At 41.3% G+C, this 18,205-nt stretch overlaps 1 protein-coding gene and 1 pseudogene across 1 annotated transcript in view; one reads left to right on the forward strand and one right to left on the reverse strand.

Annotated features, from left to right (window-relative positions):
- The window catches only part of LOC102850755 (chromosome unknown open reading frame, human C11orf80), a 96,439-nt gene that overhangs the window by 77,562 nt on the left and 672 nt on the right, over positions 1 to 18,205 (reverse strand). Inside the window, exons 2-4 of the mRNA XM_006893412.1 lie at positions 17,716 to 17,891; positions 15,050 to 15,191; positions 2,660 to 2,713 (exon numbers count right to left, since the gene is read on the reverse strand). Coding sequence (XP_006893474.1) covers positions 2,660 to 2,713; positions 15,050 to 15,191; positions 17,716 to 17,891 — 372 coding nt within the window. The remainder of the gene's footprint in view (positions 1 to 2,659; positions 2,714 to 15,049; positions 15,192 to 17,715; positions 17,892 to 18,205) is intronic.
- LOC102855799 lies at positions 4,878 to 5,312 on the forward strand (annotated as a pseudogene).

Genomic DNA, 18,205 nt, shown 5'->3' on the forward strand with positions numbered 1-18,205 from the left:
ACAAACAGATTCACCCTGGAAAGGGTTAAACCAGATGGCTCCTTGGAGGCAAGGATTCTGAGGCTCTGTCTAACATACTTTGGACATGTTGTAAGAAGAGACCGGTCCTTGGAGAAGAACATCATGCTGGGAAGTATGGAGGGACAGCGCAGGAGGGGAAGGCCCTCTATGAGGTGGACTGATTCGGTGAGTGGGGTTATCAGGATGGGAGTGTCAGAGACAGTGCAATTGGCACAAGACAGAGCAGAGTTTAGGGCTGTTGTGCATAGGGTCACTACGAGTCGCAAGCGACTCGACGGCAACAACAACATCCCAAGCCAAATGGAGGGTCACAAGGTTAGAAGTGACTCTATGGCAGTTTTGAGTTCTTAGTATTATTTTTTATTAACATTTTTTTGTTAAAACTTTTCAAAAAATGTGTAAATTAGCTTTTAATTAGGAATAAAAACAGGTACACCAGCAATGGATAGCATTGATGAATCACAAAAATGAACGCACAACAATTATCAGATTATTTTCTCTCCCTAAAGTAAGTGCTAATTCTTCATAGAAAAGTACTGAATATACCATGGACTGCTAGGAGAGCAAACAGGTTCGTCCTGGAGAAGGTGACACCAGGCTGCTCCTTGGAGGCAAGGATTCTGAAGCTTCATCTGACATACTTTGGACATGTTGCAAGGAGGGACCAGTCCTTGGAGAGGGAGGTCATGCTTGAGAGGGTGGAGGGACAGCGCAAGAGAAGACGACCCTCAATGAGATGGACTGATTCAGTGACTGGGGTAATGGGGGTAGGTGTGTCAGAGACAATAAGAGTGGCACAGGACAGAGCAGGTTTTAGGGCTGTTGTACATAAGGTCATTATGAGTTGCAGGCAACTTGACAACACATAACAAAAACAAGTTCTTCAGGTTGTATTCTCAAGTCAAAGGAAAGAAGAAATTGTCAAAACTAAGATCACATGCTGTAGTGTCAGAATCTTTGAAAACTGTGTTAGCCCCCATAAACAGTATGGTCTCCAGGTATCTTAATGGTGGACACTTGATCTTGCAAAGCATCAACAGCTGTGGGACCAATATAAGCAAGTGCTTTCCACACTGTGAAAGACAACTGCTCATTTTACACAAGCTATAATCAAGATCATTTAACCATATCAACTTTGGCCTATAATATGAAAAGCAGCATTAAGACCAGACACAAACATTTACATTCTCTATACATTCCTCTTAACAACAACAACATACATTCCTCTGAGGTAGATGGGACCTACATCTGAGACAATTGTGGCTAATATTACACAAGAGTATCCAGAGTAGCTACAGTGACTGAGTTATCTTGTCCACTCCTGCATTTATACATGAAATAAAACTCTTATAAGTAACCCTGCAGTAGGGTTGTGAGGTAAACTATGGGGTAAAATATTGCATGAGACATAATTATACTAAAAAATTATGTTTCTTTCAAATTTCAATGTAACTTGACATCTTTTTATTTGTTGTTTTTGATCTAATTGTGTCCCCTTAAAATTGTTATGTCTGGAAAAGAGTACTGAATATACATGAATTGTCAAAAGAACAAATATGTCTGGGAGAAAGTTCAACTAGGGTCCTTAGAGGCAAGGAATATATCATTTTTCATACTTCGAGCATGTTGTTAGGAGGGGCCAGGCCTTGGAAGAAGACATCATGCCTGGAAAGGAGGGTCAGCATAAAATAGGAAGATCCTCAACAAGATGGACTGACACAGTGACTGTAACAACGGGCTCAAGTCTACCAGAGATGATGAGGATGGCACAGGACAGGGCAGGGTTCAGATCCATTGTTCACAGGGTTGTTATGAGTCATGTTGACCTAACAGTAGCTAACAACACAAAATTATCATGTGCCACAACTTAGAATCAACTCACAGCTGACCCTCAAGTGGGTTTTATTGTTGTTAGGAGTCGTTGAGCTGAATATGACTCAGAGTGACCCCATGAACAACAGATCTGACACTCTGTCCTATCTTATGCCACCCTCACTATCTCTGACACACTCAAGCCCTTTTGTAGCACTTACTGTATCAATTCACCTGATTGAGGGTCTTCCTCTCTTTTACTTCCACTTTTCCAAGAGTATCCCTTCTTTCAAGGAAAACCTGCTCCTAGCAACATTCTCAAAATATGTGAAATGATGTTTCATTATCCTTGCCTCTAAGGAGTCGGTTTTAAGAAGAGACTGTTAATTGTGTGGGAGGAGACTGGCCATCTTTCTCCTGAAGAGCAGCTGGCAGATTTGAACCACCTGTCTTTGGGTTGTCAGGGAAATTTCTTTCTATTAAGCCACCAGAGCTCTCTCCCCATAAAATAAATATTGTTTACCCTAACTTTTATGCTTATGGTTATAATCTCATTTAGGAATGAGTTGTCTTTATTCTGTGAATAAGCCAGGATGAGTGTTGAGTGTAACTGTGCCAACCTTTCCACCCCCAAATCTCTTTTGAGATATAAAAGAGATTAAAGAAATAAATTAGGAGCGAAGGTGGGAAAAGACAGATCTGAGACACATGGAGATCTCCAAAGAAAAAAGGAGAATGAAAAGATAAAGACCTTTCTCCAGAGCCAATACAGAGAGAAAAATCTTCCCCTAAAAAGATATTCCATTTCCTAGAAATAATTCTTTACCTTTTAGGAACTCCTTGAAGACCAAGTCACCATACTTGCTTTTCGCAGAAGCAACTGTAAGAAATAGAAATAAGGATATATATATTTTTTGTAAATTAAAAAAATTAAATTTTTATTTTATATTGGTTTGCTTACAAAGTTTGTCAGCATTGTGTTTCATACAACCATTCCTATTCATTATCTAAAATTAATCAGCATTGAACTGAGCCCACCATTGCCCCGTCTTTCCAGATTCCCACTAGATAAGGATATATAACAAATAAAACAATCAAACAGATTTAAAGGATCAAGTAAGAGTCTGAAAACATTGCATATAAATACAGAACATTAAGAAGATAAGAAGGCGAGCTCTGGTGGCCTAGTGGCAGGAAACAGCACTGCAGTCAATCCCAGAGGTGCACGGTTCAAATCCACCAGATGCTCTGCTGAAGAAGGAGGAACAATCGCCTCCTGTAACAGTCAGATACAATTTGACGGTACACATATTAAAAAAAAAAGTGAAAATCAAAAGAAGAAGTCTAAGGAGTTCTGATGGGTCACTGGTTAAGCACATGCCTTTTACCTGCATAGTCTTCAGTTCAATGTCACTAGCCACTCTGTGGATTATAAAGACAGCAATCTGCTTCCATGCAGATTACAGCCATGGAGCATTCCTACTCTACCCTACAGGGTTGCTATGCATCAAACAAACTCACTAGCAATGGGTTTTGGTTTTATTTGTTTCCAGAACAACAACAAATTTGTTCTGGAAAAAGTATAAAAAGGAGGAAGGCAAGACTCAATCTCACATACATTGGACTTAATATAAGGAGGGTCCAGTCCTTGCAGAAGGACACCAAGACTGATAGAATAATAGTCATTGTTAAGTACCATACAAGTTTTACTCCTCCTTCAGGGAGGGTTATTGAAGAGGAGGAACCTCAAAGAGATGGGCTGATAAAGTGATTACAACATGAGCTTAATTTGAGCAACAAGTGTGAGAATAGGTAAGGATCTGACATTTTCTTGTACACAGGGCCGCTGTGAATTAGAACCCATTCACCAGCACCCAACAACAACAGAATGAATTTAGTAAAAACTAAACTACCGAAGTAGTACTATGAGGATGCAATGACTGTTTGGGGCCAAAAAAATTTTCTTAAAGGACATAACCAAGTAGCAAGCCTCTTCTCCTATATTCAATACCAGCACTGCCTCTTTAGATATTTCTATACCTGATAGAAAAGGATTACAGGAGGGCTCTAAGTTACATCCAGTAATCAGAGTTTGTCATGCAAATGACCTATATTCTAGTACAAGATTAAACTAGAATTTTGGCTCGTCTTTTAGCCAATTCTACTCTTAACTGGAAAAATATTTTACTAAATAATCAGATAAGAATTCTTTAAACCCAGAGTTCTAGATCTGAATAAGACTATTTAGACCATTAATTCTTGGAGCAAAGAGAGCAAACAGAGTGTAAAATAGCAGAATTCTGAGGGCTTTTTCGTAAATTGTGCATGGACTCCCTCAGACGGATGTGATTCCACAGTTGAGAACAACAGAAATGTCCCTTTCTCAGGTGTTTGATGCCCAGAGAAAGGCTGAGAATCACTGAATTCTCTGAGACTGCATGCTTCCACAAATGTGTGCTGTCCAATAGAGTAGCACTAACTACATGAGGCTATTTAAATATACTTTCGCATGTCCTGTAAATTCTGTTCCTTAGCAACCATAAAATCAGAGTAGAATTGCCCCATAGGAAACGCCTAGGTTCTCCTCGACTCTGATCTTTATGGAAGCACACCACCAAGTCCTTTCTCCCGTGGTTGCTGTTGTTAAGTGATGTCAAGTTGAATATGATTGATAACAACCTTATGAACAACAGACCTGAACCCTCCCTGCCCTACTTTGTGCCATCCTCATCATCTCTGATACACTTGAACTCATTGTAGTCAACATTCAATCCATCTTGTTGGGGGTTTGCTTCTCTTTGGCAAACCTTACACCTTTCCAAGCATGATGTCCCTTTCCAAAGAACAGCCTCTCCTAACATGTCCAAAGTATGAGAAACGAAGGTTAGAAATCCTTGCCTCGACGGCAGTGGTGCTAAACATCTCCCACTTTGCAGTAGCAGCCTCCCCAGAAGCAGCAGAGGCACTCCAGCCATCACAGCCCTGTGCTGGTGCAGCTGCCCTTGCTCCCTCTGCGCTTCCCCCGACTCCCCGTCGTTGGCACCATGGCTGATCAGCTGACCAAAGAACAGATCACTGAATTCAAGGAAGCTTTGTCCCTATTCGATAAAGATGGTGACGGCACCATCACAACAAAGGAACTTGGAACCGTCATGAGGTCACTGGTCAGAACCCAACAGAAGCGGAATTACAGGATATGATCAATGAAGTGGACACCGACGGCAATGGCACCATTGACTTTCCAGAATTTTTTACTATGATGGCTAGAAAAATGAAAGACACAGACAGTGAAGAAGAAATCCGCGAAGCGTTCCGAGTCTTTGACAAGGATGGCAATGTACATCAGTGCGGCAGAACTACGTCACGTCATGACAAACTTTGGAGAAAAACTAACAGATGAAATGATCAGAGAAGCAGACATCAACAGGGATGGACAGGTGAACTATGAAGAATTCGTACAGATGATGACTGCAAAATGAAGACCTACTTTCAACTCCTTTCCCACACCCCCCTAGAAGAATCAAATGGAATCTTACCTCTTGAAAAAAAAAAAGAAAGAAAGAAAAAACAAAGAAATCCTTGCCTCTAAGGAGCAGAATGGCTGCACTTTTCCCAAGACATATGTTTGTTCTTCTGGTAGCGTTCTTCTCCAACACCACAGCTCAAAAGCATCAATTCTATCCTCCTCCTGTCATCTTTATTCATTGTCCTAATACATAGCAAGTGTCTGAAAAGACCACGACCTGAATCAGGAGCCCTTTAGTCTTCAGACTGACATCACTTCTTTTCAGTATTTTGGAGAAGTCCCAGACAGCAGACTTGCCCAAAGCAATACATCTCCTGACCTTCTAACTGCTGGTACCAAGAGTGTGACTGTGGATCCAAGAAGGGTGTTGCCTATTGGCCCAGTGGTAAAGACCTTTGTTTTCTTTATGTTGAGATATAATCCATATTTGAAAGCTGTAGTCCCTGATCTCTTGCAGCAAGCATTTTAAGTTCTCCTGGTAAATAAAACCACCAACTTTTCAGTTATCAGGTAAGTGCTTAACTTCTGTGCTAACAGGTCCCTTTATTTAAATTATTTATTGTTTTTATATGCCATTTAGTTGCAATCAATCCATAGCTGACACTCCAGCAGATTTGTAGAGGTAGTAAATCACAAGGGAGGAGATCACCCATCCTTCTCACAGAGCAGCTAGAGTGCCTTCGGGACTGTGGTGCAACTTCTTACCTCTTGTTGTTATGTGTGCCATTGAGTTGCCTGTGACTCATAATGACTCTATGCACAATAGCTCTGAACTCTGTCCTGTCATGAGCCAGTCTGTCTCTGACACACCTAAACAATTACTCTAGTTACCGTGTCAATCCGTCTCACACAGGGCCTTCCTCTCCTGTGCTGTCCCTCCACCCATGTGAGCATGATGTCCTTCTTCAATGATTGGTCCCTTCTAGTAACATGCCCAAAGTATGCGAGATGTAGCTTCAAAAGCCTTTCCTTCAAGGAGAAACCTGGTTTCACCTTCTTTGGATTAAATCTGTTTGTTCTCTTGGCCATCCATGGGGTTGCTTTGGTACTGAAATCTGTGCCATGGATGTGTCAAATGCCTAAAGGGTTACCAATGGTGGACAGGTTTTGGTGGAGCTCCCTGGTTAAGAGAGACTAGGAAGCAGGATGGGCCACCTACTTCCTAAATAACAGCCCTTTGAAAACCTAACACATTATGTACAATAGCATTGAAAATATGCTGTTGTATATAACATTTCCCAAACATATTTGACTTCACAGTTGTTCAGACATTTTGAGATTTGCTGTTGCTTAAAAAAATTTGTTTTACCCATCTTTGCATCTGAAGGGTGTTGCTGTGTGCTGTCTAGTCCAGTCCAACTCATAATGACCCATGTGTAAGAGTAACACTGTATCCGGGCATCTCCTAGGCTGTACTCTACAGACTGCTAGGTATTGTTCCTGAAAACCTGAATTAGAATTGTCAACCTTTTAGATTTCGTTTCTTAACCTATTTTTTTTTTAAATCCTTAATAAATATGTCTTGGAGAAGGTACAGCTGGAGTGCTCTTTGGAGGCAAGAATGAGACTTCATCTCATACACTTTGGGCATGTTGCTAGGAGCTGCTATTCCTTGGAAAAGGATACAATGCTGGGAAGGGTGAAGGGCTGGCAAAGGAAACCCCTCAACCAGGTGGACTGACCCAGTGACAGCTGCAATGGGTTCTTGTGTGTCAGGAAGTGTGAAGATGGCACATTTCAGGGTTAGAACAGGGTTCAGATCTTTTGTTCATAGGGTTGCTAAGAATCATATTCTACTTGACAGCACCCAACAAGAACATTGTACATAATGACATAATAACATATTAAAGGTTCTGAAAAGACCTACAGCAAACTCTAAATTTATCTAGGATTTCCCAAATGTAGATTACTGTATAACTTTTTTTCTCATAAACAGTATGTACACCCTAGAGAGTATATTTTTTAAAAACAGGAAGTTAAATTATTATATTTGTTAAAGCCATCAACAATTTTTGTGGTGAAAACTATATAGTCATCTCCTTTCTTTTTAATAGAGGAATTCAGTAATAAAAATTTCTGGTCCTTCACTGTCATAGATACTAAACAGAGTCATAAACAACCACACTTCTGGGTAAATGTGGCTGACTGTATGCATGCATCTACTTTAACTCATTCTTGAAAATTCAACAATAGCAAGGGGATATTTTCAAGGCAGAAGTGCATAATAACAAAAAATGAGAAAGACAATTGCAATAAAATGATAGAAAGTGAAAATTACTGGGGAAAGGATTTAGCAGACTAGAGAAATAAAGTCACAAACCAGAAAAAGAGAAGGGGGGGAACCCTCAAAATGCAGTAAAATTCCCAAAAGGCTCAGGAAAGGCAGTACCAGAAATCTCCGTATGGGCCATTTTGTCTGCATCTGTTGGTTGAGGGCCATCCCACACCTAAGGCAAGAAGACGAGAGCTGAAAAAAGATGAAAAAAATCTCTGGAATCGATCAATTCTAGGCTCCAACAAAAAGTGGGAAATACATGCTGGGGTATAAGCAGAATCTGAAGATGATCAGACAGGAAAAGCCAAGTTAATCATCCTTGCCAACAATTGCCAGGCTTGAGGATAACTGAAATAAGAGTTTGAAGGCATGTTGACCAAAATAGGTGCCCATCACTACAGTGGCAATAATATTAAATTGGGCATAGCATGTTGCAAATACTATAGCATATGCGTACTGGCTAGCATTGATTCAATGATTCCAATCTCATTAGAAGCATACCAGAATAGACTGGTAAAAAAAATCATGTAATATTGTTCTTCAATAAAACTGGCCACAGCTTGTTAAAAAACAAACTGAAAATCTCTGTACATAGGAGAGAGGTGGGAGCTAAAATAAGGTGGAAGAGTGGGTGAAGAAAATGAATTTAAAAAGTAGTTAAATCTCTAAAATTTTCCCCCACTCAGAATTCTAGAGTCCTTCAAAACTCTGAGGGTCAGGTTATTATCTGAAAATTATATATAAGTGTTGGTCTTTGACTAAAGAATACAATTTATACTAGAACAGGTAGGTTGAGTTAACACAAAATAATGAGTGCTGAGATGCCTAAAGTACCGAGGTATTGCGAGATTTCCTCCAGCGAAAAAGCCCAGTCTAATCATTCGTTGGTGACATGGCACACAACCAGCTTTTCAGTCTTCCACTCTAAAAAACTGAAATTAGAGGTACTGCAAAAATTTTAAGAGGGCTTTTGACATGGAAAAATAGACCCAGACCGAAAAAAGCAATACAGAGGAAACAGAGAAAACCACAACTTTTAAAAATAAATCTTTAATATGCATAGAAAGAGAAGATATTGTAACTCTGAGACAAATGTGGAATGCTAAAAAAAGGAAATATCAAGAAAGAGGGGGGAAAAGAGCTCTTGGAAGTAAAAATATGATGACAGAAATAAGAAGCTCCATTGAAGGCTGGGGAAAAAACTTGAGGAAATTGTCTAGAAAGATTTTTTTTTAATGGGAGAGGAAATATTTTTAAAAAAATTCAAAACCAGTATCTAAATAATAGAAGCTTCAATAATATAAAATAGAATGTCAAGGAATTTTTCCATGAACCAAAGGGCACAAGTTTCTTGATTAAAAATGCCCTCTATAATCTAATGCAGTCAGGGACCTCTTCAAATTATTGAGGAGCAATGATGCTAGTTTGAGGATTGTATGGTATGTCTGATTCAGGCTAACGTCTTTTCAGTCACTTGTTATGCATCTGAGAGCCACATAATAAATAAGGATGACAGAAGAAGAATTAATGACTTTGAGTTGTGGTGTTGGAGAACAGTACTGAATATCCCATGGGCTGCCTAAAGAACAAACAGATACGCCTTGGAGAAAGTGTTGTCAAAGTGCTCCTAGGAGGCAAAGATGAGAAAAGTTCATCTCACACACTTAGGCATGTTGCTGGGTGAGGCTATTGCTTGGAGAGGGCCATCATGCTTGGGAAGGTGGAAAAGAGGAAGAACCTCCACCAGTAGATTGTCAGTGACGGTAGCAATGGGTTCAAGTGAGCCAGACATTGTAAGGATCGTCTAGGCGAGGACAGGGTTCAGATCTATTGTTCACAAGGTTGCTGGGAGTTGTACTGAACTCGAAGGCATCAAACAACCACCACCACCACTGCCAGAAATTCAGTGGATCTGAATCCAAAACAGATCTAGAACAGGATAGGGAATTAGGAATATTCTTGCTTATGTCAAATGGATCTTGGCTGAAAGCAAAGACTATCAGGAAGATGATTACCTGTGTTTTACTGACTATGCAAAAACATTCAGCTACGTGGACCAAAATAAATTATGGAGAACATTACAAAGAATGGGAATACTACAATATTTAATTGTGCTCATGTGAAACTTGCATGTATGTACAGAAGCAGCTGTTCAAACAAAATTAGGTGATACTGCATTGTTTAAGATGAAGGAAGTTGCGTTTCGAATCCACCAGATGCTCTGCTGGAAAAGGAGGGGCAATCTCCTCTGTACCAGTCAGATCTGATTTGATAGTACACTCACAAAGAATAATAATAATAATAAAAATTTAAAAAGATCAAGGAAGTGATATATCAGCCTTTATCTTTTCATCATACCTATTGTTTCTACATAAGGTAGATAATTTGAAAAATTGGATTATAAGAAGAACACAGCATCAGGAATCCTGATTGTGGAAAGATAGTTTAACATCTGCAATATGCAGGTAACACAACACTGCTTGTTGAAAACAAAGACAACTTGAAGCAATTACTAATGGAGATCAAAACTAGATAGACTTCGGTACGGATTACACCTCAACATCAAGAAATCAACAATCCTCACAACTATGCCAACAGGCAACAGCATCACAAATGAGGACAAGACTGAAGTTGTCAAATGACTTCATTTCACTTGGCTCTTCAATCAATATCTGTGGAAAGAGCAGTCAAGAAATTTAACTACATATTGCATCAGGAAAATCTGCTACACTTGATCTAGTTGAAGCACCAAAGAGCAATGATGTTAGTTTAAATACTAAAGTGTGCCTAATCCAAGCCATGGTATTGTCAACAGCTTCATATGTGTATGGAAGTTCGATAAGCAAGATCGAATCAATCCATCCCATCCAGACTCTTCCTTGCTTGCACTGTCCCTCCACCATGCACTGTCCTTCCAAGCATGATGTCCCTCTCCAAGGACTGGTCAGTCATTTAAACATGCCCAAATTATGTGAGATGGAACTTCAAAATCCTTGCCTCCAAGGAGCAACCCAGTTTCACCCACTCTAGGACAGCCCTATTTGTTCTTTTAGCATAGTCTGTAGAAATTGCACTGTTAATCCCAATGCCATCTCTCTGGAAGTTTGAATCCAATAACTGCTGGGCAGAAAAAAGATAGACAATCCCTTCCCATATAATTTACAGCCTCAGAATGTCAATGGAGGATAAGCTAAATCAATTTCAATAGGACGGCAATGAGGGAGAAAAATCAAAAGATAAATCTATTTTGCATGAAGTATATCAGAATGCTCCTTGTGGGTGAGGATAGCAAGATTTCATTTCATTTACTCTGAACATGTTATTAGGATGGACAAGTCTCTGGAGAGGCACTTGGAAAGCACTTTTCCAAGCACTTCTACTTGGAAAAGTAGAAGGTCGGTGCAAAAGGAGGCGCTGATTCAATGCGGGGATAGCCTAGTTTGACTTCTAACCACTTCATAAAGGAGAATTGTCCCAACAGGTAGTATCCATAGCAGCAAATAGATAGCTGTTTTGTCAGACATGCCACCCCTCATTCTCCTGCACTTATTTCCGCCTATCATTGGGTTCAATATTCACTGCTGACTCACAGACCTTACTCACAGTTGTCGTACCAAGCATGGGGTTTTTAAGGGAAATAGGTCGGGGAGGTAGGTGAGGCAAAGAATATCTCACAATACAAGTCCAGGGTAGCCCAGCAGTTCCAAGTCAGATTAACAGCAAAATAATTTCTTAATTAGTAAAAGTCCTAGTTTCAGTTCAGCACTCAAATCCAAATCATCTAGCAAGGTTTGCCTCAGAGAAATGATAAGGCAGCTTCTCCTTTAATCATTTGGCAAGAACAGCAACGCCTTTAACTGTGGCCTTTATCTCAGAGCTCCTCTGGTTACACCTTGCCAGTCTCTCACCACCATCACCAGGCTCTCGCTCTTACCATGGTCTGGCTCTAGTCTTGCTGCTTCATGTAGGAAGCGCTTTCTTTCTTGGCCTAGTCCCACAGCTTTTGATAATTTGCAAGACCATGTGTCTGCAGTTAAGGTAGTTGGAGACAAGAGTTGGCTAAAAAAGCCAACTTTAAGCGAACACCACAGTCACAGTGAGTGGAAAAAAAAAGACCTTCAATGAGATGGATTAACACTGTGGCTGCAACCATGGGCCCAAGCACATGGGCCCAAGCACATCAGAGACCGTGAGGATAGCTCAGGAAGAGACAGCATTTTGTTATGTTACACACAGGATCACTATGAATTGAAACCAAGTCACCAACATCTAACAGGTCCTAATCAGTAGGAAAGCTTTTGTTTACTCACCTGCTCTGGTCTCCTTCCAGGCACAATGGGTCATCTTAAAGCTTCAGGAGCCACCCACACCTCCAGCAAAGGAACTAGGCCACTAGCTCTACAGGAAGAAAGCCTCACTTTATTTGCAGATGACTGTGTATCCTCACTCTAACCTCTCTGGGAATTGTCTGAGGGACTGAAAGACTTCTCTTGAATACACTTTGGCCTACCTCCACCCTTACAGAGGGTTGAAGGGCAGCAGACAGCAGTCAAAGGCTGTAATTGTCTGTAGCCACTTGAGGCTAGAGTGCAATTAAGGCATATAACAGGTGATGAGAAGAAGCAGCAGCTGAGGAAAGAGTTTTTTTTAGAAATTATGACTTTCAGGAGTATTGTGCGTACAGAGTAACTGAAAGCCACATATTTGCATAGGGCAAAATGCATACTGAGAAGACCCTCCATTCTTATCTTGGACCAATCCCTAGGATCAGTGAAACCTGCTAAGTGTTGAAAGAGGGCCACAGCACAGAGTTCATTTTCAAAGACTGAGAGAGGTTTTTATTATTATTTTTCCCATTGACATTCAAGGAAATAATCTGTTAAAACAATAGCTGAAAATAAGAAACAAAGAATTCAATGTCCATATATATTCAGAAAGGCAAACTTTGCAAATAGTTATTGTTATGTGCTGTCAAGTCAGAACAAACTCAGGTGATCCTCCAACAGGTTTTCAGAGGCTGTAAATCATATTCAAGGAAACTACCCATCTTTCTTCCAGAGTGCAGATGGTGAATTTGAAGCACCTGTCTTTAAGTTGGGAGCTCAATTCCTTACACAGTAGGCCACCAGAGCTCCCTGTAAATAGAGTTAGAAATTACTAGATACACTGATTATTACAGTCTTCAACAGGAAGCTCTGATAGCACAGGCCATAGCGAGCTATCTTGTTAACCCAAAGGCTACGTCTCTGTGACAGCTGAAATCCATCAGCAGCTTTGAGAGAGAAAAACGGACATTCTCCTAATTTACCACCTCAGAAACCCAAGGAGGATCAATGGATGTTCACTATGGGTTTTCAGACACTATAAATCGCATAGTAGGAGACTGTGATCTTTCTCCCACAGAAATGCTGGTGGATTCGAACTTCACGACTTTGGTTTGGGCAATACAACTAGGCCACCAGCGCTCGAAACTTAAGAAAAAGAATAATTAAAACTATCCTATCTCTTACATTCAGGAGGAAAACGAAAAGGAAGAACATGGATCAGAGCTAAGAGACTGAAGACTATCAAATCCTTAAGTTATATGTTATTACGGCTTCAGAAGGTGATGAGAAATAAAGTCAAAAGAACAGAGAAATAATCACCAAAAACTTTCTGAATCTGAAAACACAAGAATCTACACATACAAACTCAATGAACTCCAAAGAGAATAAACTTAAAAATATCTACACTATGCAGTACTTATGCATTACTTTTAAAACTATGTTTATGTAGAACTTTGATAAAGCTTAAAATTAAATGTATCCAGATATGTACATAAGCACAAATACATTTCCTAAACATATATTTTTCCAGAAACAAAATAATAAAGCAAAAAGAATATGCTGAAATGAAATGCATATGCAAACTATAAAATAAACAGTAACATGCAGCTCACCCCTTAAAAAGACAGAAGGTGAGGGAAAGAGACAAATACTCCCAATGAGATGGAATGGTACAGTGTTTGAAGCAATGGGCTCAAGGGAATCAGAGATGATGGGATGGAACAGGGTAGGGCAGGGTCAGGTCTCTTGTTCACAGTGTTGCCATCAGTGCTATTCAACTTGACAGCTCCTAACAACATTAGACACATCAAGTTCCGGTATCTAAGTGATTTATAGAGCTTGATATACTATCTAGTTACAACTGAAACTCATGGTGACTTCTCTAAAACAGATAGAATAACTTCATTCCAAAGTATCTTTCAATAAAACCACATACACACACCTCCCAAACAAAAGATTTATCACTAATTCGAGAAAATTAGGTCTTTCAGGGTCACTCAATGCATCAGCTTCTCCTCAGAAGTATAGGCAAAAACGGTGAAAGAACACATTGTTAAGAACTAAATGAGAGAGGATATCTTCAAACTATGATAACCAAATATATGCCATTCATCATTTTCATTTCCTTTCATCTGTTTTTTCTTGATTCTTTTGCCATCACCAAAAACTGGGTAAGCGAGGAAAGAGTAGAAGAAACAACTCAATGTAATATACTTTCTCTGTGAAAGAGGGAATGGTTAAAACCAAGAGCAAGATTGTGTTAGAACCATTTTAACGTTGTTGTTGTTGTTATGTGCCATCGAGTCACCTGTGACTCATAGCGACCCTATGTACAACAGCCCAAACCCTGCTCTTTCCTGTGCCAATCTCACTTTCTCCAACACACCTACCCCTATTACCCCAGTCACTGAATCAATCCACCTCATAGAGGGCCTTCCTCTCCTGCACTGTCCCTACAACTTCCCAAGCATGACATCCCTCTCCAATGACTGGCCCCTTCTTGCAACATGGCCAAAATATGTCAGATGAAGCTTCAGAATCCTTGCCTCCAAGAAGCAGCCTGGTTTAAGCCTCTCTCGGATGAATCTGTTTGTTTTCTTGGCAGTCCATGGTACATTCAATACTCTTCTCCAGCACCACAGCTCAAAGGCATCAATTCTCCTTCTATCATCCCTAGTCATTGTCCAGCTCTGTAACGCATAGCAAGTGATAGCAAAGACCATGGTCTGTATCAGGCGCACCTTAGTCTCCAGAGTGACATCACTGTTCTTCAGTACTTTGGAGAGTTCTCAAACAACAGACTTTCCCATCACAATATGTCTTTTAATTTCCTGGCTGCTGGTGCCAAGAGTGTTGATTGTGGAGCCAAGCAAACTAAAGCTGTTAACAATCTCAATCATTCTACTCACCTTTCCTGTGTGACTCATTTGTAAATCTATCACCAGATACTTATTACATAATCACTTAAGTTTTCAAACTATGGAACACCTCCAGAATGATATAAGATTATGACTAATTAAAATTTTAAATAAACTAGAACATAAATCATGACAAAACAAAGAAAATGAATATTTTTCTTCCTCCACTTACTCGTTATTACACAATGAAGAACATTTGCCTGGTGCTTAGAGTTGAATGCTTCTATGGAAATCACTAGCTGTCCTTCCAGCAATGTTCCCTTTGATACTCCTGCTGTCTCACATTTCAAGTAGATGATTAAATACTTCAAAATCTGAAAAAGGCACAATTCAAGAAAACACAAAATTCTTTAGCAATCAAGATAATAATAAAGCTGTGCTGCAGTTAAATTAATAACTCTTATTTCCCAAAAATACAGAATTCTTGCTTGCAAAATGTCAGATTTACATTTATTCACAGTAGAGCACGCTGTTTAAACAGAAGAAATAGCTAGGGAAGTGACATAAGAAAGGAGACTGTGGGATTCAACAAAATGTTCAATAAGACAGGAAATGGAAACAATAAATTTGCTTTTATTCAAAGTATAAATTAACCTGGAAATAATAATTAGGGAAAAAATTAAGTGGGAGTTTGTTTTTCCTGTTTCTTTCTCTTACTTCCCCTTACCAGAGATAAAAGTCAAGACTATAAATAAAGACCATAAAAGTGAAGACTATAAATAAGTGTGGGCAGAAACTGCACTGTAATCCCAGAGGTGAGCAGTTCAAATCCACCAGATGCTCTGCTGGAGAAGGAAGAACAATTTCTTCCTGTACCAGTCAGATCTGATTTGATGATACACACACCAAAAATAATAAAGTAAAAAATTATAAATAAGTTTGACATCAGGTTATATACATTTCTACCTTTCATTATATTAAATACATTTGAGAGACAAAATATCAGTTAAGAATGGTGGCTCTAGAAGCATTTATCTAGGTCTGAATCCCACCATGCCAAATTCTAGCTTGTGATGATAGGCAAATTACTTAGCCTCCTTGTACCTCAGTTTCTTCATCTGTAAAAATAGAAACTTAACCATATATACTTCCCGTTGAAAATATATTCAAAATGCTTAACACAGCACCAAAGATATAGTGAATTGTAGTATTGGCAGGTGCCATCAAGCTGAGTATTACTCATAGCAACCCTATGAACAAGAGGTCAAAACCCCTGTCCTATCCTGTGGCAAGCTCACAACCTCTGTCATTCAAACATATTGCAGCAGTCCTTGTGTCAATCCACCTGGCTGAGGGTCTTCCTCTCCTTGACCATCCTCCTATCTTGCCAAGATTGATGTCCTTCTCCAAGGAATAAATAGCCTCTCCTAGCAACATGCTTCACAAGCGTTGGGCATGTCGCTGGGCGGGGCTATTTCTTGGAAAGAAACATGATGTGGAGAAAGGCTGAGGGTCAGCGAAGGACAGAAGACCCTCGTCCAGGTGGACTGACGCTGCAACAGGCTCTAGTGTGTCAGGAAGTGAGAGGATGGCACATGACAGGACAGAGCTCACATCTGTTGTTCATAGGGCCACTATGGGTCACACTCGACTTGACAGCACCTAACAACGGCCATACGTCCAAAATATGTGAGATGAAGTTTTATAATCTTTGCCTCCAAGGAGCATGCTGGCTGCACTCTCTTTAGGGCATATCTGTTTGGGGTTTTTGGTTTTGGGGTTTTTGGGTTTTTCTGTTTGGTTTGTGTTGGATGGGTTTTTTTGTTTTTTGTTTTTGGCAGTGCATGGGCTATTCAGTACTGTTCTCCAACACCACAGCTCAAAGGCATCAATTCTTCTTCTGTCATCCTTTTTCATCATCCAGATCTCAGCAGTATAGCAAGTGAATGAAAAGATCATGATGGGAATTAGGATCATGGTTTGTGCTAGAGCTTTAAAATTTCCCTGCTTTCTACTACCAGTATTTCTACACGTTCCTTTATATACCCTCAGATTTCCTGTGTTCCCTCTGTTCAGCTTTTCCCATAGTTTACCAATGAGAGAGCACTGGCCTTTGAGTCAGAAGCCCTAGATTCTATATAAAATCTGTCATCTGGAAATACATAGTCCTCCAGCTTTCTCTGATAAGAAGGTGGGAAGATCAGAAAGTCTGAAGATCTATTCTATGTGTGCCGTGTTCCTTATTGGCCAGTCGCTAAGAACTCAACTGAGCAAAGGCTTTGAAAAGAACTTGGGTGAAAAGAACTCATCTGCAAAGCAAAAGGTTCGTTTCACCAGGTGGGTGGTTTAAATGCACCCAGAGTGTCCCTGGGAGGAAGACCTGGCAGTGTGTCCCTCCAATGATGGTCAAGAAAACCCTCCCTGGCGTCACTGTGAGTCAGCATCAAGTCCATAGCGCCAACCACAACCTGAGAGTGTGACGGGCGCGCGCCGGGGCCAGGGGCGCGCGCCAGGGCCAGGGGCGCGCGCCAGGGCCAGGGGCTCAGAGGTGAGGTGGGGGTCACAGGGGCCTCGAACCCACCCCAAGACCCCCCAGTGCCGCCCTCGGGTGACTTGAATGACTGAAAACCACCTTCCCTCTGGTCAAGTCCAGGTCTGGCCCCACTGGGTCACCCATTTCCTTCCCCTTCCTGTGTCCTCTCCCAGCAGGAAGGCGGGCGTTCTGGTCAGTCCCGCCTCCTCTGCGGGCCTCTCGGCTCCAACCCTAAATGTCTAGTGACACGTGAACCGCAGTTTTCTCAGCTGTAACCTGGGGGCGGGGGTCACCTACTGCGGGGTGAGAGGTTAAGGGTCGGACACTCCCCGCCGAGCTCTCCCTCCCCAAGTTCTTCCACGCACCCGGCCTGCTTCTAGCAACGCCACCTCAATCCCTACGCGTCCTTCACCCCGCGCCCCCAAACTTCCCGGACCCCTCACGAAGCCCCTCTCCTCAGAAACCCTCCTCTGCTTTCTCTGCCTGGAAGGAGTCACCTCGCAGACGGTCGCGGCCGTCCGCTCCATTGCACTAGGGGTTTCTGGTGGAGAAGTACGGCTACTCCGCCTCCACAGGATCCCGGGCCTCGCGCTGCGCCCGCGAAGCCGCGTTTTCCCGCCCGCGCGCGCCCCGCCCACCTGCTCTGCACGCCCCGCCCACATAGTATCATCGCCCCGCCCACGTAGTCTCATAGCTCCGCCCGTATAGCATCATCTCCCCGCCCATATCGAATTATCTCCCCGCCCACCTGCTCTCTGCGTCCCGCCCACTTGCTCTCTGTGCACCGCCTACTTGCTCTCTGCGCACCGCCTACTTGCTCTCTGCGCACCGCCCACTTGCTCTCTGCGCACCGCC

Source organism: Elephantulus edwardii, unplaced genomic scaffold (genome assembly GCF_000299155.1).
Source record: "Elephantulus edwardii isolate Elephantulus edwardi_28Jun2011 unplaced genomic scaffold, EleEdw1.0 scaffold00126, whole genome shotgun sequence".
Taxonomy (NCBI): Eukaryota; Metazoa; Chordata; class Mammalia; order Macroscelidea; family Macroscelididae; genus Elephantulus; species Elephantulus edwardii.